We start from the raw sequence: 24,991 nt of genomic DNA, 5'->3' as shown, positions 1-24,991 counted from the left end.
CAGGGATTGAATGGGTATCACCACCAACCCCTATGCTGCAGTCTCAGAAATATTGAAATGAGGGCAGGCTTTTTGACTCAATTGTAGAGAGAAGCTATTTTCTTTTTGGCAACAACAGGATTTAGAGGATACCTGTAGCCTACATATGCCTGTTGAAGTTATACTAATTGTCAATAATAATTGTGGAATTGGACTACCCTCAAAATGGTCTGTAGCCAAAGTGTAGAAGAATTATTCAACTTGTTTTGCCCAAATACTTATACCTCAAACTGGGCATAGAATATCTCCTGGATGAATCTATCACAGATTCATGGATTTCATCGATTTATGTAGACCGGATATAGGACTTAGCAAACTCTGCCTCTTCCTTTCTGGACAAGAATCGCCGGCCAACATGGCTCCGATTGTGAGTACTCACGTTGAAATAGGTTGTATAGCTAAGTATATCACTTTTTGTCTGTCGTTTATTGTAGTTAATGTTGACGTAATACATCCACATTGAACTGTGTTTCCAAAGAAGACTTGTAGCACCAATCGATTGCTTTGTTTACCAGTTGGGCCTGCACCCATTGAACCACGTTGTAGCAATTTAGCTATAGTAGCTAACACAGCTAGCTAGTTGGCAAATGCTAGTTGTAACCGTGAACGATGAATGGCTAGCCAGCGGGAAATACACTAGCTAAAAGTTAGTGTGTTACGTATAGTACCATTAGTGACCGTTTTAAAATATGTTTAATCAAATGTGTTACCAAATTGATATGCTAAAGTCTTGTCCCATCGTTAGTTTACACACGTCACAACCAAACATTTCCGGACCAGTTTGATAACACAAATCAATCAAGTTGCTAATTTCAAAACAATCTAGCACGTTAGATACTAAAATGACACAGTATGGTGTCTCATTCAGTATTTATCATGTTGTAGTTAATAACGTTAGACCCTCTGCAATGTCCGGACAGAAGAAGCAGGTCGTCAAAAAGACCAAGACGGGTGGCAAGAAGAAGAAGCAGGCCCTGAAGTTCACCCTGGACTGCACTCACCCAGTGGAGGATGGCATCATGGATGCTGCCAACTTTGTAAGTAGCCGATGTTAGAGAAAAAACATGCAATATCCTATTAAATGTCTTACTTTATTACTAGACATTTTACTTTTTTATTTTATTTAACCTTTATTTAATTAGGCAAGTCAGATAAGAACAAATTCTTATTTAAAATGATGGCCTACCAGAAGGCAAAGTGCCTTCTGCGGGGACGTGTGCTGGGATTAAAAGTAATAATATTGGACAAAACACACATCACGACAAGAGACAACGCATCGCTACATAAAGAGAGACATAAGACAGCAACACATGACAACACAGCATGGTAGCAACATGACAACAACATGGCAGCAGCACAACAGGGTACAAACATTACTAGGCACATGTAACCGATGTGAAATGGCTAGTTAGTTAGCGGTGGTGCGCGCTAGTAGCGTTTCAATCGGTGACGTCACTCGCTCTGAGACTTGAAGTAGGGTTTCCCCTTGCGTCGCAAGGGCCGCGGCTTTTGTGGCGCGATGGGTAACGATGCTTCGGTGGGTGTCAGTTGTTGATGTGTGCAAGGGTCCCTGGTTCGAGCCCAGGTTGGGGCGAAGAGAGGGACGGAACCTACACTGTTACACACAGACAACAGCACAAAGGGCAAGAAGGTAGAGACAACAATACATCACACGAAGCAGCCACAACTGTCAGTAAGAGTGTCCATGATTGAGTTTTTGAATGAAGAGATGGAGATAAAACGGTCCAGTGTGAGTGTTTTTGTAATGTTTTATTTTTTTTTGTATTATTTATGTATTATTATTTTTTTTTTTGCAGCTCGTTCCAGTCACTAGCTGCAATGTACCCATTGCATGTCACAAATGAGCCTCTTAGTTCCCGGAGACCCGTCACTGAAGGCTACATCCCATATCCCCGAAAGCATATTTGCCAGCCCTCTGGTTGACCTATTCCTGATCAACTTTTCTGAACACCGAAGATACATTTATAATCCGGGATGCCTTACCAGTCAGTACGGGTTATAAGATGTGTGAAAAGAAACATTTATATTCCACTACCTGAGTTTACCGAATATACTCTTATCTCCATAAATGTGCGCTTCCATCTGGGATCTAGTATGGCGTGAGTGAGCGTCGGAACATTTTAATTGAAATGTTTATTTTACCATGGTTCAAACATTTTATAACCGTAACGACTGATAAGGTATTATAGATTTGCCTTCAGTGGGGAGGAAAGTTTCTCGGAAATGGGTAAGCTAGAGGGCTGGTACATGTTTTCTAGGCTTGTGCAGTATACCGTATTTAAGGGATGGTTTTTCAATACCTTTGAAACTTCAGTTTTTCTATACGTTTTAATATTTTCAGCTATTTAACTAAATACCTGCAGTTAACTTGTGCAATGCGTTAGGAGATAAAGCAGATTGCGTTGTTATTTCACATGTTATAATATTTTACATTGTGAAGCTTAGTTCCCCAGCAACGTTGAGCCAGTCACGTGTTTGTAAATAGCATAACAGGACAACGCTGCAGCAGGATCATCAGAGTCCAGGGGTCGTGTTTTTATATTGAAAGTCAAGTGTTTTTTTTTTTTTTTGTGTTTTTTTGTTGTTGCTTCGATTGAATGATCAGGGACGTGCTAGTATAGTTTTCCTTCACGGAAAACACATTCGGTATAGAATAGCTTCATTTTCATCAGATGAAAATGAAATAACTGGCAACCACAAGTAAATGAGCTCATAATGGAAAAAGCAAGGTCTTCTTTGCAAAAACGATGCATGGCCATCATTTTTCTAATGTTTAGGCCTGTCATAGAAAGAATGTAGACAGCTACATGTCCTAATGTTTTTCTTATAGTTGATCTTGTATTTTATCGGCGAAAATAGGCTTATTTAGAAGTGCAACTGAAGCACAAACTTAATCTGATGCCGAGCAGAAATTACAATAAGAAGCATTTTACATCTGTGTTTACAAAACCCAGCATGATGTTTCTTATTGGTTTTATCTAATTTTCCTGCGTGAAAAATAGATTTATGCGTTAATATGACCTCTAGTTTAACTTTCTAAACTCAGCGAAAAATGAAACGTCCTCTCACTGTCAACTGCGTTTATTTTCAGCAAACTTAAAACCTCTGGGATAGGGGTCCAGCTAGCGGGACAACTTCCGGTGAAACTGGAGAGCGCGCAATTCAAATGAATAATCCTAAAATGACGGATATTAAACATTTATGTACATATATCGGTTGAAAGTTTTAAATTCTTGTTCATCTAACTGCACTGTCCAATTTACAGTAGCCATTACAGCGAAAGCATGCCATGTAGACGACACCATTCTGTATACTTCTGGCCCTTCTTTGGACACTGTGTTAACAACCCTCCAGACGAGCTTCAATGCCATACAACTCTCCTTCCGTGGCCTCCAACTGCTCCTAAATACAAGTAAAACTAAATGCATGCTCTTCAACCGATCGCTGCCTGCACCTGCCCGCCTGTCCTGCATCACTACTCTGGACGCTTCTGACTTAGAATACGTGGACAACTACAAATACCTAGGTGTCTGGTTAGACTGTAAACTCTCCTTCCAGACTCACATCAAACATCTCCAATCCAAAGTTAAATCAAGAATTGGCTTCTTATTTCGCAACAAAGCATCCTTCACTCATGCTGCCAAACATACCCTCGTAAAACTGACCATCCTACCGATCCTCGACTTTGGCGACGTCATTTACAAAATAGCCTCCAATACCCTACTCAACAAACTGGATGCAGTCTATCACAGTGCCATCCATTTTGTCACCAAAGCCCGATATACTACCCACCACTGCGACCTGTACGCTCTTGTTGGCTGGCGTTCGCTTCATAATTGTCGCCAAACCCACTGGCTCCAGGTCATCTACAAGACCCTGCTAGGTAAAGTCCCCCCTTATCTCCGCTCACTGGTCACCATAGCAGCACACACCTGTAGCACGCGCTCCAGCAGGTATATCTCTCTGGTCACCCCCAAAGCCAATTCCTCCTTTGGCCGTCTCTCTTTCCAGTTCTCTGCTGCCAATGACTGGAACGAACTACAAAAATCTCTGAAACTGGAAACACTTATCTCCCTCACTAGCTTTTAAGCACCAGCTGTCAGAGCAGCTCACAGATCACTGCACATGTACATAGCCCATCTATAATTTAGCCCAAACAACTACCTCTTCCCCTACTGTATTTATTTATTTTATTTTGCTTCTACTACAAATCTACCATTCCAGTGTTTTACTTGCTATATTGTATTTACTTTGCCACCATGGACTTTTTTTGCCTTTACCTCCCTTATCTCACCTCATTTGCTCACATTGTATATAGACTTATTTTTCTACTGTATTATTGACTGTATATTTGTTTTACTCCATGTGTAACTCTGTGTTGTTGTATGTTGTCGAACTGCTTTGCTTTATCTTGGCCAGGTCGCAATTGTAAATGAGAACTTGTTCTCAACTTGCCTACCTGGTTAAATAAAGGTGAAATAAATAAATACAAATAAAATGTGATTGTTTGAGGACGGCGCCCCACATCAAAATATTTTTCCACCGGCACAGGTTTCATAAATTCACAAATGGCGATTTAAATATTCACTTACGTTTTGAAAATCTTCATCTGATTTGTCATCCAAAGGGTCCCAGCTATAACATGTAGCGTTGTTTTGTTAGATAAAATCCTTCTTTATATCCCAAAAAGTCTGTTTTAGTTGGCGCCATCGATTTGAGTAATCCACTCGTTCAACATGCAAAGAAAGGAATTAAAAAATCTACCACAAAATTTTGTTAAAAACAAGTCAAAATATGTTTCTATTGACTCCTCTTATACCCTAAAATGTAATCAAACTATAATATTTCATACGGGAAGAAGTATGTTCAATAGGAAAACGATATTAGCAGGTGCGTCTTCTCTTCATTGCTCGCGCATACACAAATTTCCAAGACTGTCTCTGTAGTAAAACTCATTATTCTTACTCGTTTTGGAAGAAACAAGCCTGAAACCTTGAACATTGAGTGCTGACACCCAGTGGAAGCCATAGGAATTGTATACTGGGAGCTAGATTTAATTATTTCCCTATACTTTCCATTGTAAGAGCATGGGCTCACAAAAAAAATTCAGTTTGGTTTTTCTTTGGATTTTCTCCTACCACATCTATTGTGTTAGTCTCCTACATTATTTTAACAAATCTACAAATTTCAAAGTGTCTTCTTTCCAGTGGTACCAATTATATGCGTATCCTGGCTTCAGGGCCTGAGCAACAGGCAGTTTACTTTGGGCACGTCAGTCAGGTGGAAATTGAGAGAAAAAAGACCCTAGCCTGAAAAAGTTTTAACGTATAAATATTTGTATGAACATAAGATTCAACAACTGAGACAAACTAAACAAGTTCCACAGTCATGTGACTAACAGAAATTGAATAAAGTGTCCCTGAACAAAGGGGGGGTCAAAATCAAAAGTAACAGTCAGTGTCTGGTGTGGCCGCCAGCTGCATTAAGTACTGCAGTGCATCCCTTCCTCATGTACTGCACCAGATTTGCCAGTTCTTGCTGTGAGATGTTACCCCACTCTTCCACCAAGGCACCTGCAAGTTCCCTGACATTTCTGGGGGGACTAGCCCTCACCCTCCGATTCAACAGGTCCCAGACGTGGTCAATGGGATTGAGATTCGAGCTCTTCGCTGGCCATGGCGGAACACTGACATTCCTGTCTTGCAGGAAATCACGCACAGAATGAGCAGTATGGCTGGTGGCATTGTTATGCTGGAGGGTCATGTCAGGATGAGCCTGCAGGAAGGGTACCACATGAGGGAGGAGGATGTCTTCCCTGTAACGCACAGTGTTGAGATTGCCTGCAATGACGACAAGCTCAGTCCGATGATGCTGTGACACACCGCCCCAGACCATGATGGACCCTCCACCTCCAAATCAATCCCGCTCCAGAGTACAGGCCTCGGTGTAACGCTCATTCATTCGATGATATACGTGAATCCGACCATCACCCCTGCTGAGGCAAAACCGCGACTCGTCAGTGAAGAGCACTTTTTGCCAGTCCTGTCTGGTCCAGCGACAGTGAGTTTGTGCCCATAGGCGATGTTGTTGCCGGTGATGTCTGGTGAGGACCTGCCTTACAACAGGCCTACAAGCCCTCAGTCCAGTCTCTCTCAGCCTATTGCAGACAGTCTGAGCACTGATGGAGGGATTGTGCGTTCCTGGTGTAACTCGGGCAGTTGTTGCCATCCTGTACCTGTCCCGCAGGTGTGGTACCGATCCTGTGCAGGTGTTGTTACATGGTCTGCCACTGCGAGGACGATCAGCTGTCCATCCTGTCTCCCTGTAGCGCTGACTTAGGCGTCTCACAGTACGGACATTGCAATTTATTGCCCTGGCCACATCTGCATGCCTCCTTGCAGCATGCTTAAGGCACGTTCACGCAGATGAGCAGGGACCCTGGGCATCTTTCTTTTGGTGTTTTTCTGAGTCAGTAGAAAGGCCTTTTTAGTGTCCTAAGTTTTCATAACTGTGACCTTAATTGCCTACCGTCTGTAAGCTGTTCGTGCCTTAATGACTGTTCCACAGGTGCATGTTCATTAATTGTTTATGGTTCATTGAACAAGCATTGGAAACAGTGTTTAAACCCTTTACAATGAAAATCTGTGAAGTTATTTGGATTTTTACGAATTATCTTTGAAAGACAGGGTCCTGAAAAGGGGTCGTTTCTTTTTTTGCTGAGTTTATAAGTGGCTGAATTTAAGGTGACGGGGTGTCATATTGTGTTAGCGTTCTGCAGTGTTTGAGAAGGCAAAGCCCTTTGGTTAATTTATTTGTACAGCTGCTGCTAACTTGATTTCCTTGCGTTTTTTGTCCTCTCTATTTTCAGCCCACCTGCTCCTCCCCTCTCTGAGCCCGTTGCCCTAGCGACTCCACACAGACACAGTGTGTAGACATGCTGCTGGAGAGCCTGTACGGCATGCGTCAAAACATTGTTCATTTGCACAATGTCTCTCGTTCACAATAGCTTGTAAATGTCGAAACTCACCAAAAATGACATTCGGTAGCTCCTACCTATATATGTTTAACTTTGAGCTGGATTGCCTGTCTTTGCAATTCGCTTGCGCTCGTTAGCCAATTTATTTTTAGAGAGTTGGGCCAGTAACCGGAAGGTTGGTGGATCGAATCCCCGAGCTGACAAGGTCAAAATCTCTCTTTCTGCCCCAGAGCAAGGCAATTGTTCCCCGGGCGCCGAAGATGTCGATTAAGGCAGCCCTCCGCACCTCTCTGATTCAGAGGGGTTTGGTTAAATGCGGAAGACACATTTCAGTTGAATACATTATCTAGCAGCCTTCATGCAAATTCACTGTTAGTTGTGCTAATTTTGTTTGAATTCTGGTAAGACGCCCAATGGACTTTTTTTGCGCCCACTTGTGTACTAAACCGGTAATACCGTTAATCCTGTGGTAAGAGAAGGACGATATGAAGACCTGGATACCACCCAACCCTAATGTTTTCGTGCATACGGGATGTAACCTTCAGTGACTGGAGCCCAATGTGTACAGGTCTCCGGGAGCAAAGAGGCTAGGCACATGATTCCTAATCCAGATGTCCCTTATCTGCATTATACTCATACTAGGCTCTGTCTTCAATTTAGTACAAGTGTGATGGTTAGTGTGGTTCATACTACTGATATTTTGCAGTTGGTGTCACACAGCACACACACACACACACACACTCCAGGTTTCAGGAAGAGAAAAAAAAGGAAATAGTAAATTAAGTCATATCCTGAAAGTTGCAATGACAATTGCACTTGTTTTTTTCTTACTAGCACTGCTTTTGATGATGGCTGCTGTATTGAAGTTTTAGTGACTAACCTTAGTCTCGTGTAGCCATACCTCCAAATCACATTGTCATGCCTCCTTTTGGAGGTCTGGAGAATTTTGTGTAAGTCAACTGCTCGAATGGTCTGCCAGCTTCCAGTGGATGTTACATTTCAAGACCCATACCCCCACATGCCTATAGAAGGGGTGCTGCATGTAATGTTTGTCACTGTTTTCCAACCGCGTAGGACACATTTTGCGGAGTTGTTGCGTATGCTAGTTTGCAACATTGCAGAAAATGGAAGAAAACCTGGAGAAAAACGTAATTCTGTTTTGTACTCAATACTTTTGTTCTCCCGGCCATCCTCACGCACTGTTGCGCCTACGGCACTAATCTAGTGGGCACCTTTTAGAGCCCCGCACAAGCAAGGGATTTGATTAGTTTAACATGTGTGGAGTTAATGATTTACACCGGGTTTCCACCCCATTGTAGCTACTTTCTGCCATTGAATTCAGGAGGCTTTCCGATTAGGGAAGCCTGGTTCTAGACTAGGCTACTATAACTATGTGGTTGTCGTACATAACTACCTTAATGAAAATTCACTAGCTGTACATTGCTACTGAAGTCTGCTAAAGGACCATGTTTAAAATGTAAATGATATTCAACATATGGTTCTCATATTGACAGAATATTTGCAGAAGTATGTAATATTCATTACAGGTAGTATTCAGTTGGGTATGGTTCCATATTTGTCCCAAAATCCACCCTTTTGGCCTCGTCTTTTACAGGAACAGTTCCTGCAGGAGCGCATCAAGGTCAACGGTAAAGCTGGGAACCTAGGTGGTGGCGTGGTGTCCATTGAAAGGAGCAAGAGCAAAATCTCTGTGAATTCTGAGGTGCCATTCTCCAAAAGGTATGTTTGAATGAAATCTTGATTTAGCTTATGAATTGCCCTTGTGGTGAGCAACATCATCTTCCATTTTATGTTGTGTTGTCTGATGGTGGCACTTGGTTTGTGTCCACAGTTATGCATGTATTGCATTTTCACTTGTTTTTATTAGGAAGGTGGAACTGTCAGTTGTGTTGTGGTATTGCATTTAAGAAAGCAGCAAGCAACATGGCACAAAGAGTTATCTGCTCATTGCAGTTTTGCCATCGATGTTGGGCTTTGATTGGCTTTCTGTTGTCTTACCGGATGGACAGTGGAGAAAATCCCAAGTCTAATTCATTGTTTGAAGGAGTGCTTTTAAAGTGATTATTAGAGTTTCACATAAAATACTATCATTAAATAGACGGATGAATATGAGTAGAAAAAGTTAAGAGAACGCTCACTGTTTCTTTTTGACTTGGCAGGAAAATATGGAACACTAGCGACACCCCGCCCTTACGGGTAGTAAATAATTGGCAATTAATAATTTGATTCAGTGCAATCTCTTCCCCCCTCAATGTTTTTTTGTTTATTTAGCTTTTCAGTCTCTGGATATGCCATTTTATATTTTAACTTTGTAGTTTAAAAAAAAAAATATATATATATATATATTACATATTACTTTTGTATTTCCCGTGGGAGTGTGGCACTTGCTTTCTCTGAAATGCAATGCTTTTAATCAAATTTCTCCCTCCTGTGTGGGCCTAGTGCTTAATTGATTCATTATGAACCTTTATTTTGTAAGGGTTTGAGGGTTAGATTGGAGGGCATGTTGGGAATAATGGGGCAGGGAAAACACAAAAAAATTGAAAATGAACAAAAATACAAAACACAGCTGAATATGAAGTGGCCATTGGCATGTCTCTGGATGGCACTTCTTGTGGGCCTAAAATTAAGAAAATCAGCACAAAATTGTAGGAGCAAATCGTGTCGTAATTTTGTGGCTTAAGCCCCGACTCACACGGCAAGCAGTGTTTTTTAAATTTTATTTTTTTTAGTAAAAAAATAATATTATGCACGAGCGTGCTTGAAATGGAATGCACGGGACTAAATGATATAAAACAGACGGGCTGCGAGCGTCAACGGCATCACTCGCGTATAGCTTGTCAAAGTATGACGCCAGTCTATTGTTCTTGCCTCTATGCGGCACAATGCTGTTAAAATAACAGGATACATTTACAGAAAAGAAATGTATAGTTGGTCTACTTAGTGCCTTTTAGGCTACTACGATTTTAAGATAATACAACTGTTTATGGCTTTTCATGACAATTATGCTGGTTATGCTACGCGGTCTGTGAATTAACACTCGCCACTCTCGCGCACACATTTCACACCGTTGACGGATGTCTCCCCGTGTGATTTTGGCTTTACGGTATTATAATATAGATGTTGCAGTACAGGCAGGGAAGCAAAACGGGGCTCTTTTTAAAACAAGCCTTTTTACATCCGTACCCTCCACATAGATCCCTGGATGTATCCCTGATCCTTTTCTTCTGATATGGATAGGTTCCGAATTTTGAACAGATTCAGTTGTTGGTCAGGTTTACACAGTTGACTTAAGATGTGAATGCCATTTGACTAGCATTAATGCGTGGTAATTTAGTACATCTAGGCTTTATGTAATGGGGGGGTCAGGGTTTAAGTTATACATTGACTCTTGTAGATGACTGAAGTGTCTTGGGGGTGCCTGACGTCTATCTCTGACAGTTGTTGGGGGTGTCTCACATAGAAATGTTAAATTCTTAGGTGGGATCCCTGATTTGTTATGGGGGTGCCAAGACCTGCTCTAAATTGAACCCGGAGAGTGCTTTTTTTGGGGGGGGGTACATTGCAGATCGAACGGTTAAATATGGAGCTGATGATTTGAGGTTCTGCAAGTTATATTGTCTGTTCTATCTGAACGTTCTGTAATGTTGCACCCTCCAGAATAAACCCCAGCCTAGCCTGAAAAGTCCTCAAAATGTAACACATTTACAGTGCATCTTTGTCAGTGTAATTTGTAATGTTGTTTTATATTGCTGACACTGCCCTTCTATGTGCCAGGTACTTGAAATACCTGACCAAGAAGTACCTGAAGAAGAACAACCTGAGGGACTGGCTGCGTGTGGTGGCCAACACCAAGGAGAGTTATGAACTGCGATACTTCCAGATCAACCAGGATGAGGAAGAGGAGGAGGACGAAGATTAAATCCATGCTTTCTTTTGTCAATAAAATGTTTAAAGAACAAAAGCTTCTCCCATGGATTTTATTTGCTGATTTGGGACTAAATCTGCATAATGTTTGGAAATCATTGTAACTACTCTTGCAATGAGCTGGTTAGACTTGAAAACCTGTATTCTTTATAATGTGAGGATGAGTTCTGTGCTTACAAGTTAATGTCATGTGCACAAGTACAATGAAATGCCTTTCTTGCAAAGTCTAAACCCAACAATGCAGTAATCATTAACAATGTAGTATTAAAAATAACAATGTAGGAAAAAAACACGATGTATAAGAACCCCCATAAAGTAAGCAAGCATACTATATACAGGGTCAGTCACTTCTAGTACCATATTTATAATGTGCAGGGATACTGGAGTGATATGGGTAAGGTGATTAGGCAACAGGATATGATAAACAGAGTACCAGCAGTTTATGTGATTGGGTGTGCGTGTAGTCAGTATAAATATGTGCATATTATGTGAGCAAATGGAGTGTGTAGGGCCCTTTTGAGTGTTCGTAGAGACGGTGCAAAAATAAAATAGTCTGTCTAGCCATTTTGAGCAGTCATAGCTTGGGGATAGAAGCTGTTCAGTAGCCTGTTGGTGTCAGACTTGCGATGGTACTGCTTGCTGTGCTGAAGTGGAGAGCACAGTCTGGCTGGAGTTTAAGGATTTTCCGGGCCTTCATTTCACGCCGCCTGATATAGAGGTCTTGGATGGCAGGGAACTCGGCCCCAGTGATGTACTGGGATGTCCGCCCAACTCTAGGCCCATGCCAAACCTTTACAACCTGAGGGGGAAGAGTCATGTCATGGCTTCTTCACTACTGTGCGTGTGTGTGGATGAGGAACTTGAAGCTCTCCTTTTATACAGGCTTCCTTCGTTTTACTCTGTCAATTATATATAGGTTAGTATTGTGGAGTAACTACAATGTGATTGATCCATCATAAGTTTCTGCCACAGCCATTAAACTATTTTAGTCACCATTGGACTCATGGTGAAGGACACCTGTGTCTTTGTAGTGACTAGGTTTATTCATATACCATTCTGCTAAAAGGGATATTCAATGTTTGCTTTTTTTGTGCCCTTTGCGAGGCATTGGAAAACCTCCCTTGTCTTTGTGGTTAAATCTGTGTTTGAAATTAAGTTCTCATCTGAGGGACCTTAAAGATAAGTGTATGTGTGGGGTACAGTGACGAAGTAGTCATTAAAAAAAAAAATTGTTACACACAGTGAATTCATGCAACGTATGAGACTTACCCACATTTTTACTCCTTAACTTATTTAGGCTTGCCATAACAAAGGGGTTTGATACTTATTGACTCAAGACATTTCAGCGTTTCATTTTTTTATTAATTTGTGAACATTTTGAAAAACAATTCCACAGACATGGGGTATTATGTGTAGGCCACTGTGAAAAAAATCTGTTTAATAGAATTTTAAATTCGGGCTGTAAGACAAAATGTGGAAAAAGTCAAGTGGCATGAATACTTTCTGAAGTCACTGTAAATGCAACAAGTACTGATATTGTGTCTTATAAGGTCCTAAACAATCAAGGTCCTAAACTATATAACCGAACATCGATAAAAGACTACTGTGCAGCCGTCTACTTTGACCTGGCCATGGCTTCTTATCGGCAGACTCAACAGCCTTGGTTTCTCAAATGACTGCCTCGTCTGGTTCACCAACAACTTCTCAGAGTTTAGTGTGTCAAATCGGAGGGCCTGTTGTCCGGACCTCTGGCAGAGTCTATGGGGGTGCCACAGGGTTCAATTCTCAGGCTGACTCTTTTCTCTGCATATATCAATGATGCCGCTCTCACTGCTGATGATTCTCTGATCCACCTCTACGCAGACGACTCCATTCTGTATACTTCTGGCCCTTCTTTGGACACCTTGTTAACAAACCTCCAGACGAGCTTCAATTTCTAGAGACAATATCTCTTTTATCGTCACTCGATGCACAGGTTTACCCCCACTGTATTCACATCCTACCATACCTTTGTCTGTACATAATGCCTTGAATCTACTCTACCGTGCCCAGAAATCTGCTCCTTTTACTCTGTTCCCGAACGTACTAGGCCACCAGTTCTTTTAGCTTTTAACCGTACCTTTATCCTACTACTCCTCTGTTCATCTGGTGATGTGGAGGTTAATCCAGGCCCTGCAGTGCCTAGCTCCACTCCCATTCCCCAGGCGCTATCATTTGTTGACTTCTGTAACCGTAAAAGCCTTGGTTTCATGCATTTTAACATTAGAAGCCTCCTCCCTAAGTTTGTTTTATTCACTGCCCTAGCACACTCTGCCAACCCAGATGTCCTAGCCGTGTCTGAATCCTGGCTCAGGAAGACTGCGAAAACCCCTGAAATTTCCATCCCTAACTATAACATTTTCTGACAAGATAGAACTGCCAAAGAGGATGGTGTTGCAATCTACTGCAGAGATAGCCTGCAGAGTTCTGTCTTACTATCCAGGTCTGTACCCAAACAATTCGAGCTTCTACTTTTAAATATCCACCTTTCCAGAAGCAAGTCTCTCACCGTTGCCGCTTGCTATAGACCACCTTCTGCCCACAGCTGTGCCCTGGACACCATATGTGAACTGATTGCACCCCATCTATCTTCAGAGCTCGTGCTGCTAGGTGACCTAAACCGGGACATTCTTAACACCCCGGCCATCCTACAATCTAAATTTGATGCTCTTAATCTCACACAAATTATCAATGAACCCACCAGTTACAACCCCAAATCCGTAAACACGGGCACCCCCATAGATATCATCTTAACCAATTTGCCCTCCAAATACTCCTCTGCTGTTTTCAACCAAGATCTCAGCGATCACTGCCTCATTGCCTTCATCTGTAATGGGTTCGCGGTCAAACAACCACCCCTCATCACTGTCAAACACTTCAGCGAGCAGGCCTTTCTAATCGACCTGGCCCGGGTATCCTGGAAGGATATTGACCTCATCCCGTCAGTAGAGGATGCCTGGTCATTCTTTAAAAGTGCCTTCCTCACCATCTTAAATAAGCATGCCCCTTTCAAAAATGTTGAACCAGGAACAGATATAGCCCTTGGTTCTCTCCAGACCTGACTGCCCTTGACCAGCACAAAAACATCCTGTGGAGTTCTGCATTAGCATCGAATAGGCCCGTGATATGCAACTTTTCAGGTAAGTTAGGAACCAATATACACAGACAGTTAGGAAAGCTAAGGCTAGCTTTTTCAAGCAGAAATTTGCATCCTGTAGCACAAACTCAAAAATGTTCTGGGACACTGTAAAGTCCATGGAGAGTAAGAGCACCTCCTCCCAGCTGCCCACTGCACAGAGGCTAGGAAACACTGTCACCACCGATAAATACACAGTAATTGAGAATTTCAATAAGCAATTTTCTACGGCTGGCCATGCTTTCCACCTGGCTACCGCTACCCCGGTCAACAGCCCTGCACTCCCCACAGCAACTCGCCCAAGCCTCCCCCATTTCTCCTTCACCCAAATCCAGATAGCTGATGTTCTGAAAGAGCTGCAAAATCTGGACCCCTACAAATCAGCCGGGCTAGACAATCTGGACCCCCTCTTTCTAAAATTATCTGCTGAAATTGTTGCAACCCCTATCTAGCCTGTTCAACCTCTCTTTCGTATCGTCTGAGATTCCCAAAGATTGGAAAGCTGCCGCGGTCATCCCCCTCTTCAAAGGGGGAGACACTAGACCCAAACTGCTACAGACCTATATCTATGCTACCCTGCCTTTCTAAGGTCTTCGAAAGCCAAATTAACAAACAGATTACCGACCATTTCGAATCCCACCGTACCTCCTCCGCTATGCAATCTGGTTTCAGAGCTGGTCATGGGTGCACCTCAGCCACACTCAAGGTCCTAAATGATATCATAAACACCATCGATAAGAGACATTACTGTGCTGCTGTATTCATCGGCCTGGCCAAGGCTTTCGACTCTGTCAATCATTCTTATTGGCAGACTCAACAGCCTTGGTTTCTCAAATGATTGCCTCGCCTGGTTCACCAACTACTTCTCTGATAGAGTTCAGTATGTCAAATCGGAGGGCCTGTTGTCCGGGCCTCTGGCAGTCTCTATGGGGGTGCCACAGGGTTCAATTCTTGGGCCAACTCTTTTCTCTGTATACATCAATGATGTCGCTCTTGCTGCTGGTGATTCTCTGATCCACCTCTACGCAGACGTCACCATTCTGTATACTTCTGGCCCTTCTTTGGACACTGTGTTAACTAACCTGCAGACGAGCTTCAATGCCATACAACACTCCTTCCCTGGCCTCCAACTGCTCTTAAATGCTAGTAAAACTAAATGCATATTCTCTAACCGATCGCTGCCTGCACCTGCCCACCCGACTAGCATCACTACTCTGGACGGTTCTGACTTAGAATATGTGGACAACTACAAATACCTAGGTGTCTGGTTAGACTGTAAACTCTCCTTCTAGACTCACATTAAGCATCTCCAATCCAAAATTAAATCTAGAATCAGCTTCCTATTTCGCAACAAAGCCTCCTTCACCTATGCTGCTAAACATACCCTCGTAAAACTGACTATCCTACCGATCCTTGACTTCGGCGATGTCATTTACAAAACAGCCTCTAACACTCTACTCAGCAAATTGGATGTAGTCTATCACAGTGCCATCCGTTTTGTCACCAAAGCCCCATATACTACCCACCACTGCGACCTGTATGCTCTCGTTGGCTGGCCCTCGCTTCATATTCGTTGCCAAACCCACTGGCTCCAGGTCATCTATAAGTCTTTGCTATGTAAATCCCCGCCTTATCTCAGCTCACTGGTAACCATAGCTACACCCACCCGTAGCACGCACTCCAGCAGGTATATTTCACTGCTCATCCCCAAAGCCGCCAACTCCTTTGGCCGCCTTTCCTTCCAGTTCTCTGCTGCCAATGACTTGAACGAATTGCAAAAATCACTGAAGCTGGAGACTTATATCTCCCTCACTAACTTTAAGCATCAGCTGTCAGAGCAGCTTACCGATCATTGCACCTGTACACAGCTCATCTGTAAATAGCCCACCCAACTACCTCATCCCCATATTGTTATTTATTTTTTGCTCTTTTGCACCCCAGTATCTCTACTTGCACATCATCATCTGCACATCTATCACTCCAGTGTTAATGCTGAATTGTCATTATTTTGCCACTATGGCCTATTTATTGCTTTACCTCCCTAATCTTACTACATTTGCACACAATGTATATAGATTTTTCTATGGTGTTATTTACTGTACGTTTGTTTATCCCATGTGTAACTGTGTTGTTGTTTTTGTCATACTGCTTTGCTTTATCTTGGCCAGGTCGCAGTTGTAAATGAGAACTTGTTCTCAACTGGCCTACCTGGTTAAATAAAGGTGAAATAAAAAATATAAAATAATAGCACTCACAGTTTTCCAAGAAAACAATTTAGACATTTATGGTCCGTTTACATGTATTTTAGAGGCTATTTATACAGAACATGTGTATAAAACCGGTATAAACTGTATTTGTAATTATATGAAAATATTTTAGGTTGACAATTGTGTTACACAATTTCTGATACACATTCCTTTTACATAATCCAGAAAAATCTGGATTATGTCACTGCCATTCATTCCAATTAGACTGCTTTGGATTTCTCCCTGGCTGCCATTTTCACCCAATTCTGGAACTTTTAAGTTTTATGACAGCCACTCGAGTAATGTAATAGGATCTCTATGGTTGCAATGACTTTTTGAATCTGCTTTCAAATGCAGCGCTTCTAAAAAATAAATATTGCACGTTTCCTTTGTTTCATGTGGTCAATCACATTCCTCTGGAGTTGCCTGCTTCAGAGACTGAGTCTATTACAGATGTCATTCCCGACCCCCCCTCCACTGCTGTGGATTCTGGGGGATCCCTCTCCCTGGCCCGGGCAGTCTATGCGACTCCAGCAGAATTGCCACGTGGTAGTGAGCCTATGTTGCTGACAGGACCCAATTCCTCACCGCCACCAGATCATGCCTGCTTCTGACTCTCAGCCTGTCCCTGAACTAGGGGACCCTCCAGCAGCACCGGACCTGTCTGCTGCTACCTCTGATGAGCGGTCCAGCCCTGACCTGGGCCCATGGGAAGACCTAGCCACACCACTATCACCAGCTACTGACAGTACAGCTTCACCTGACCCATCCACAGCCCTGGGTCCCATTTGGGGTGTCCAGGATGCCTCTGTCCTGGATGCCCCTGCCCAGCATGCACCACATGACCGATCTCCAGTGCTGGTCCTGCTGCTGCTGGACTCAACCCCCGACGTGACTGTGTGGGACACACCAGACCTAATCGCCGGCGACTACCCAGACTTCACCCCCCAGGGTCCTGTCTCAGAGGCACTACATATTCCTGCTCCTGGGGTCCCAGCTGATCCACCATCTGCCCTGGACTCACCAGCACTGCCTTCTGATCTGGGCCTTGCTCTGGGGCCTGCCCTGGGCCCTGCACTGGGGGACTTGCCTGCCTCAGTTTGGGAACCGTCGCAGCCAGGCCTTCTCTCCTCTACTGGGGCACAGCAAGCCCCTGTGGGGAAACACCCCCGCGCTTGCTCTCCGCTGCTGGGGCCTGCCTCAGTTGGGGAGTCGCTGCCGCTGGGCCTGCTCTCCTCCCTAGACATGGGGGCACTCCTGGCCCACCTCTGTGGGGGATCCCCCCCAGCACCTGACTTGCTACAGTGGGCTGGCCCTACTCTGAAGTGCCATCAATATGGACAACCTCAGCACTCTGTTCCCTGGCTGCTCCTTGCCTGCCTCTGATGGGGTGGCGGGCTGTAGCCTGAATTCATTTTTAGTACATTTGCTGCTCATATTTAGGGGTGGCTGTTAGGAATTCCCTGCCGGTGACTTATCAGCACCTCACAACCCCTTAGATGCACTACACTTTGTAGTCTGAGCGTCTACGGGGTACCATAAACCTGCCTCTCAAACTCTTTGTGACCTGTGCCCTGATAGGTTGCTAGGTAGGTTACTTGGTTGACTATACAGGTCACACAATACCTCCAGTCTCCTTCAAGCAGTGGCAGAGAGCAACATCTCTGTCTCTGCCCATCAACAACTGGACTCATTCATATCTCTGAACTTGTGAGATGGGGTGGGTGCCCAAAGTGAGTTGTGACATTTGTATATTGTTCTTCATAGTTAGTTACTACTATTGCATATTTTATGTTGCCCCTGTGTGTTTGCTGTGTTGTATAGTACTCTGCAGATAGCATATACAATCTATACAGTCCTTTGCCGTTTATTACTGCTCTGTTCTGTATCTTGATTTGTGCCCTGGTATATTCATTCATTATGTGTGTATTCATTACCTCGGTTTCTGTCCATTACAGAACCATTACCTTTCCTACAGAACCATCCCCATGTACATTCTCATATGCACCCCCATATTCATCTTCTCCTGTGTGTGAATAAAGTTCCCTGTGTGTGTTCACTCTTTAGCTGCTTTATTCCCCTCTATCTGGGGGCGGTGTCAGTAGGTCACAAACCACTGAAGTATGTAGAGCAGGTAGCTCTCTTTCAGTAGGAATTGCAATTCGTAACATACATTAAGTGTACAAAACATTAAGGACACCTGCTCTTCCATGACAGACTGACCAGGTGAATTCGGGTAAAAGTTTTGATCCCCTATTGATGTCACCTAAATCCTCTTCAATCGAGATGAAAGGGAGATGACAGCTTAAAGAAGGATTTTTTTTTTTTATCCTTGAGACAATTGAGACATGGATTGTGTGTGCCATTCCAGCCTGGTCTCATAGACTAGACATAACATAGTAAAAGTAAATCCGAGACACTGGAATTAGTATAAAATGTTACATTTGGTGTGGTTACATAAAACAGAAGGTTACTTAAGACAAAAACTAAAGGAGGGTGGTTAGTCGGGTGTGGATAGGTGAGCGGGCATATAACACGAATGCCTAGCAACCAAAGGTTGCATGTTCAAATCTCATCAAGACAACTAGCATTTTAGCAACTTTTCAATGACTTGCTACTTTTTAGTTACTTTGCAACTACTTGGCATTTTAGCTAAATCTAACCTTAAACCCTTTAACCTAACCTTAACCCTTACCCCTAGTCTAGCTAACGTTAGCCAGCTAGCTAATGATAGCATTATCCACAACAAATTGGAATTCCTAACATATCATATGTTTTGGAAATTCGTATCATATTGTACATTTTGCGAATTCTTAACATATTGTTCGAATTGGAAATCGTAACATATGAGTTGTAATTTGTAACATATCACACAAAATAGTTGATGGACATCCACAAATGAATACATAACATACGCGACGTAACGTATCATACTAAATGGAGTGTCTCGGATTTACATACAGACTAATATGAAACCGGGTATGGTAGTAGGTGTCAGGCGCACCGGTTTGTGTCAAGAACTGCAACGCTACTGGGTTTTTCACGCTTAGCAGTTTTCTGTGTGTATAATGGTCCGAAGGACATCCAGCCAACTTGACACAACTGTGGGAAGCATTGGAGTGAACTCAATATTACGAAGGTGTATACTCAGTAAGAGACGAATTGTAATTGGTAACATATCATACGAAGGAGAAATCGAACTGGATGGACATCAGAAATAGAGGAAGGCCAGTACTAAAAACAAACAAAATATAACTGTTGTAAAATAGATTGTGTCTGTAAATTGTGTATAGTATGTATAAAGTGGAAGTAGAAGCCTAAGTGTTATTGTTTATTAGTTTAATCCTATTGTGGGAGGGGTGGTAGAGTTTGCGGGAATAGAAAAGGAAGGTATATATATTTTTTAAAGTGTATGTGTATATGTGTATATATGTATGTGTGTATATATATTTGAATGTTTATATATATATATATATATATATATATATACACACACACACACAGTTGAAGTCGGAAGTTTATATACACCTTAGCCAAATACATTTAAACTCAGTTTTTCACAATTCCTGATTTTTAATCCTAGTAAAAATGTCCCTGTCTTAGGTCAGTTAGGATCACCATTTTATTTTAAGAATGTGAAATGTCAGAATAATAGTAGAGAGAATAAATTCTTTCAGCTTTTATTTCTTTCATCACATTCCCAGTGGGTCAGAAGTTTACATACACTCAATTAGTATTTGGTAGCATTGCCTTTAAATTGTTTAACTTGGGTCAAACGTTTCAGGTAGCCTTCCACAAGCTTCCCACAATAATTTGGGTGAATTCTGGCCCATTCCTCCTGACAGAGCTGGTGTAGCTGAGTCAGGTTTGTAGGCCTCCTTGCTCACACACGCTTTTTCAGTTCTGCCCACAAATTTTCTATAGGATTGAGGTCAGGGCTTTGTGATGGCCACTCCAATACCGTGACTTTGTTTTCCTTAAGCCATTTTGCCACAACTTTGGAAGTATGCTTGGAGTCATTGTCCATTTGGAAGACCCATTTGCGACCAAGCTTTCACTTCCTGACTGATGTCTTGAGATGTTGCTTCAATATATCCACATAATTTGTCTTCCTCATGAAGCCATCTATTTTGTGAAGAGCACCAGTCCCTCCTGCAGCAAAGCACCCCCACAATATGATGCTGCCATCCCCGTGCTTCACGGTTGGGATGGTGTTCTTCAGCTTGCAAGCTTCCCCCTTTTTCCTCCAAACATAACGATGGTCATTATGGCCAAACAGTTCTATTTTTGTTTCATCAGACTAGAGGACATTTATCCAAAAAGTACGATCTTTGTCCCCATTTGCAGTTGCAATCCGTAGTCTGGCTTTTTTATGGAGGTTTTGGAGCAGTGGCTTCTTCCTTGCTGATCGGTCTTTCAGGTTATGTCAATATAGGACTTGTTTTATTGTGGATATAGATACTTTTGTACCTGTTTCCTCCAGCATCTTCACAAGGTCCTTTGCTGTTGTTCTGGGATTGATTTGCACTTTTCGCACCAAAGTACGTTCATCTCTAGGAGACAGAACGCATCTCCTTCCTGAGTGGTATGATGGCTGCGTGGTTCCATGGTGTTCATACTTGCATACTATTGTTTGTACAGATGAACATGGCACCTTCAGGTGTTTGGAAATTGCTCCCAAGGATGAACCAGACTTGTGGAGGTCTACAATTCTTTTTCTGAGGTCTTGGCTGATTTCATTTGATTTTCCCATTATGTCAAGCAAAGAGGCACTGAGTTTGAAGGTAGGCCTTGAAATACATCCACAGGTACACCTCCAATTGACTCAAATGATTTTCCAAGCTGTTTAAAGGCACAGTCAACTTAGTGTATGTAAACTTCTGACCCACTGTAATTGTGATACAGTGAATTATAAATGAAATAATCTGTCTGTAAACAATTGTTGGAAAAATGACTTGTGTCATGCACAAAGTAGATGTCCTTACCGACTTGCCAAAACTATAGTTTGTTTACAGGAAATTTGTGGAGTGGTTGAAAAAACGAGTTTTAATGACTCCAACCTAAGTGTATGTAAACTTCCGACTTCAACTATATATATATATATATATATATATATATATATATATATATATATATATATATATATACACTGCTCAAAAAAATAAAGGGATCACTTAAACAACACAATGTAACTCCAAGTCAATCACACTTCTGTGAAATCAAACTGTCCACTTAGGAAGCAACACTGATTGACAATACATTTCACATGCTGTTGTGCAAATGGAATAGACAACAGGTGGAAATTATAGGCAATTAGCAAGACACCCCCAATAAAGGAGTGGTTCGGCAGGTGGTGACCACAGACCACTTCTCAGTTCTTATGCTTCCTGGCTGATGTTTTGGTCACTTTTGAATGCTGGCGGTGCTTTCACTCTAGCGGTAGCATGAGACGGAGTCTACAACCCACACAAGTGGCTCAGGTAGTGCAGCTCATCCAGGATGGCACATCAATGCGAGCTGTGGCAAGAAGGTTTGCTGTGTCTGTCAGCGTAGTGTCCAGAGCATGGAGGCGCTACCAGGAGACAGGCCTGTACATCAGGAGACGTGGAGGAGGCCGTAGGAGGGCAACAACCCAGCAGCAGGACCGCTACCTCTGCCTTTGTGCAAGGAGGAGCAGGAGGAGCACTGCCAGAGCCCTGCAAAATGACCTCCAGCAGGCCACAAATGTGCATGTGTCTGCTCAAACGGTCAGAAACAGACTCCATGAGGGTGGTATGAGGGCCCGACGTCCACAGGTGGGGGTTGTGCTTACAGCCCAACACCGTGCAGGACGTTTGGCCTTCCCTGTAGCTCAGTTGGTAGAGCATGGGGTTTGCAACGCATGGTGTTTGCAATGCCAGGGTTGTGGGTTCGATTCCCATGGGGGGCCAGCACAGGGAAAAAAAACATGTATGAAATGTATGCATTCACTACTGTAAGTCGCTCTGGATAAGAGTGTCTGCTAAATGACTAAAATGTAAAAATTTGCCAGAGAACACCAAGATTGGCAAATTCGCCACTGGCGAATTTGTGCTCTTCACAGATGAAGCAGGTTCACACTGAGCACATGTGACAGACGTGACAGAGTCTGGTGATGCCGTGGAGAACGTTCTGCTGCCTGCAACATCCTCCAGCATGACCGGTTTGGCGGTGGGTCAGTCATGGTGTGGGGTGGCATTTCTTTGGGGGGCCGCACAGCCCTCCATGTGCTCGCCAGAGGTAGCCTGACTGCCATTAGGTACCGAGATGAGATCCTCAGACCCCTTGTGAGACCATATGAGGGTGCGGTTGGCCCTGGGTTCCTCCTAATGCAATACAATCCTAGACCTCATATGGCTGGAGTGTGTCAGCAGTTCCTGCAAGAGGAAGGCATTGATGCTATGGACTGGCCCGCCCGTTCCCCAGACCTGAATCCAATTGAGCACATCTGGGACATCATGTCTCGCTCCATCCACCAACGCCACGTTGCACCACAGACTGTCCAGGAGTTGGCGGATGCTTTAGTCCAGGTCTGGGAGGAGATCCCTCAGGAGACCATCCGCCACCTCATCAGGAGCATGCCCAGGCGTTGTAGGGAGGTCATACAGGCACGTGGAGGCCACACACACTACTGAGCCTCATTTTGACTTGTTTTAACTTCTCTAGGGCCAGTGGGACGATTTCGTCCCACCTACGTAACAGCCAGTGGAATCCCGTGGCGCGTTATTCAAATACCTTAGAAATGCTATTACTTCAATTTCTCAAACATATGACTATTTTACACCATTTTAAAGACAAGACTCTCGTTAATCTAACCACACTGTCCGATTTCAAAAAGGCTTTACAACGAAAGCAAAACATTAGATTATGTCAGCAGAGTACCCAGCCAGAAATAATCAGACACCCATTTTTCAAGCTAGCATAGAATGTCACATAAACCCAAATCACAGCTAAATGCAGCACTAACCTTTGATGATCTTCATCAGATGACAATCTTAGGTCATTATGTTTTACAATACATGCATGTTTTGTTCAATCAAGTTCATATTTATATCAAAAACCAGCTTTTTACATTAGCATGTGACGTTCAGAACTAGCATACCCCCCGCAAACTTCCGGTGAATTTACTAAATTACTCACGATAAACATTCACAAAAAACATTACAATTATTTTAAGAATTATAGATACAGAACTCCTCTATGCACTCGCTATGTCCGATTTTAAAATAGCTTTTCGGTGAAAGCACATTTTGCAATATTCTAAGTAGATAGCCCGGCATCACAGGGCTAGCTATTTAGACACCCAGCAAGTTTAGCCCTCACCAAAGTCAGATTTACTATAAGAAAAATGTTATTACCTTTACTTCAATAACAAATGTTGGTTTGGTTCAAAATAATCCATAGTTATATCCAAATAGCGGCGTTTTGTTCGTGCGTTCAAGACACTATCCGAAAGGGTAAAGAAGAGTGACGCGCCCGACGCGTTTCGTGACAAAAAAATTCTAAATATTCCATTACCGTACTTCGAAGCATGTCAACCGCTGTTTAAAATACATTTTTATGCCATTTTTCTCGTAAAAAAGCGATAATATTCCGACCGGGAAAGCGTGTTTACGTTCAAAGAGAGAGAAAATAAAAACATGGTGTCGCCCTGTGCACGCGCCTCAGTCTGATGGTCCTCTGATAGACCACTTACCAAAGGCGCTAAAGATTTTCAGCCAGGGGATGGAATTACATCATTCAGCTTTTTCCCGGGTTCTGAGAGCCTATGGGAGCCGTAGGAAGTGTCACGTTACAGCAAAGATCCTAAGTTTTCAATAAACAGAGCCAAGAAGCCCAAGGAATGGTCAGAGAGGGCACTTCCTGTACAGAATCTTCTCAGGTTTTTGCCTGCCATATGAGTTCTGTTATACTCACAGACACCATTCAAACAGTTTTAGAAACTTTAGGGTGTTTTCCATCCAAAGCCAATAATTATATGCATATTCTAGTTTCTGGGCAGTAGTAATAACCAGATTAAATCGGGTACGTTTTTTATCCGGCCGTGTAAATACTGCCCCCTAGCCCTAACAGGTTATTAAGGACATTACATCAAAGTTGGATCAGCCTGTTGTGTGGTTTTCCACTTTAATTTTGAGTGTGACTCCAAATCCAGACCTCCATGGGTTGATAAATTGGATTTCCATTGATTATTTTTGTGTGATTTTGTTGTCAGCACATTCAACTATGTAAAGAAAAAAGTATTTAATAAGATTATTTCATTCATTCAGATCTAGGATGTGTTATTTTAGTGTTCCCTTTATTTTTTTGAGCAGTGTATATATTTTCCAAAAACATATATGAGGGATTGGAAATGATGCAGACAATTACATTGATGGAAGCAACAATCTATCCTCAATATTAAAGCTGATCCACCCCCTCAAAAATAAAATAAATTAACATATCATCCACAAGTTAATAAATACCAATACAAAGCGTAACATTTCATAATAATTTGTGGTTCCCGGATTTAAATGTACTATGTTATGTTTACCCCTGAGTTCAGGTTGCAGTGTAACCTTGACAACT

General features: G+C 42.7%; 1 protein-coding gene across 2 annotated transcripts; it reads left to right on the top strand.

The window, feature by feature from the left end:
- Nucleotides 1–118: 118 nt before the first annotated feature.
- On the top strand, nucleotides 119–11,021 carry LOC106582975 (60S ribosomal protein L22). 2 transcript variants are annotated; one of them, XM_014166626.2, is made up of 4 exons: nucleotides 119–406; nucleotides 960–1,076; nucleotides 8,652–8,776; nucleotides 10,835–11,021. In XM_014166626.2, the coding sequence occupies exons 1-4, from the start codon at nucleotides 311–313 to the stop codon at nucleotides 10,977–10,979; spliced, it is 483 nt and encodes a 160-aa protein (XP_014022101.1). In that variant the 5' UTR covers nucleotides 119–310; the 3' UTR covers nucleotides 10,980–11,021. The 2 variants fall into 2 exon arrangements, with proteins under 2 accessions (XP_014022101.1, XP_014022102.1); XM_014166627.1 differs by having other exon boundaries at nucleotides 376–406; nucleotides 963–1,076.
- Nucleotides 11,022–24,991: the final 13,970 nt, after the last annotated feature.

Source organism: Salmo salar, chromosome ssa22, assembly GCF_905237065.1.
Source record: "Salmo salar chromosome ssa22, Ssal_v3.1, whole genome shotgun sequence".
Lineage (NCBI taxonomy): Eukaryota > Metazoa > Chordata > Actinopteri > Salmoniformes > Salmonidae > Salmo > Salmo salar.
This window is presented reverse-complemented; position numbering and strand designations above follow the sequence as displayed.

Excerpts from the sequence above, each read along its gene's own strand:
- LOC106582975 (XM_014166626.2), top strand. The coding sequence starts at position 311 with ATGGATTTCATCGATTTATGTAGACCGGATATAGGACTTAGCAAACTC. Across the intron at positions 1,077-8,651 it reads TCATGGATGCTGCCAACTTT|GAACAGTTCCTGCAGGAGCG; the intron begins GTAAGTAGCCGA and ends CGTCTTTTACAG. Across the intron at positions 8,777-10,834 it reads GAGGTGCCATTCTCCAAAAG|GTACTTGAAATACCTGACCA; the intron begins GTATGTTTGAAT and ends TCTATGTGCCAG.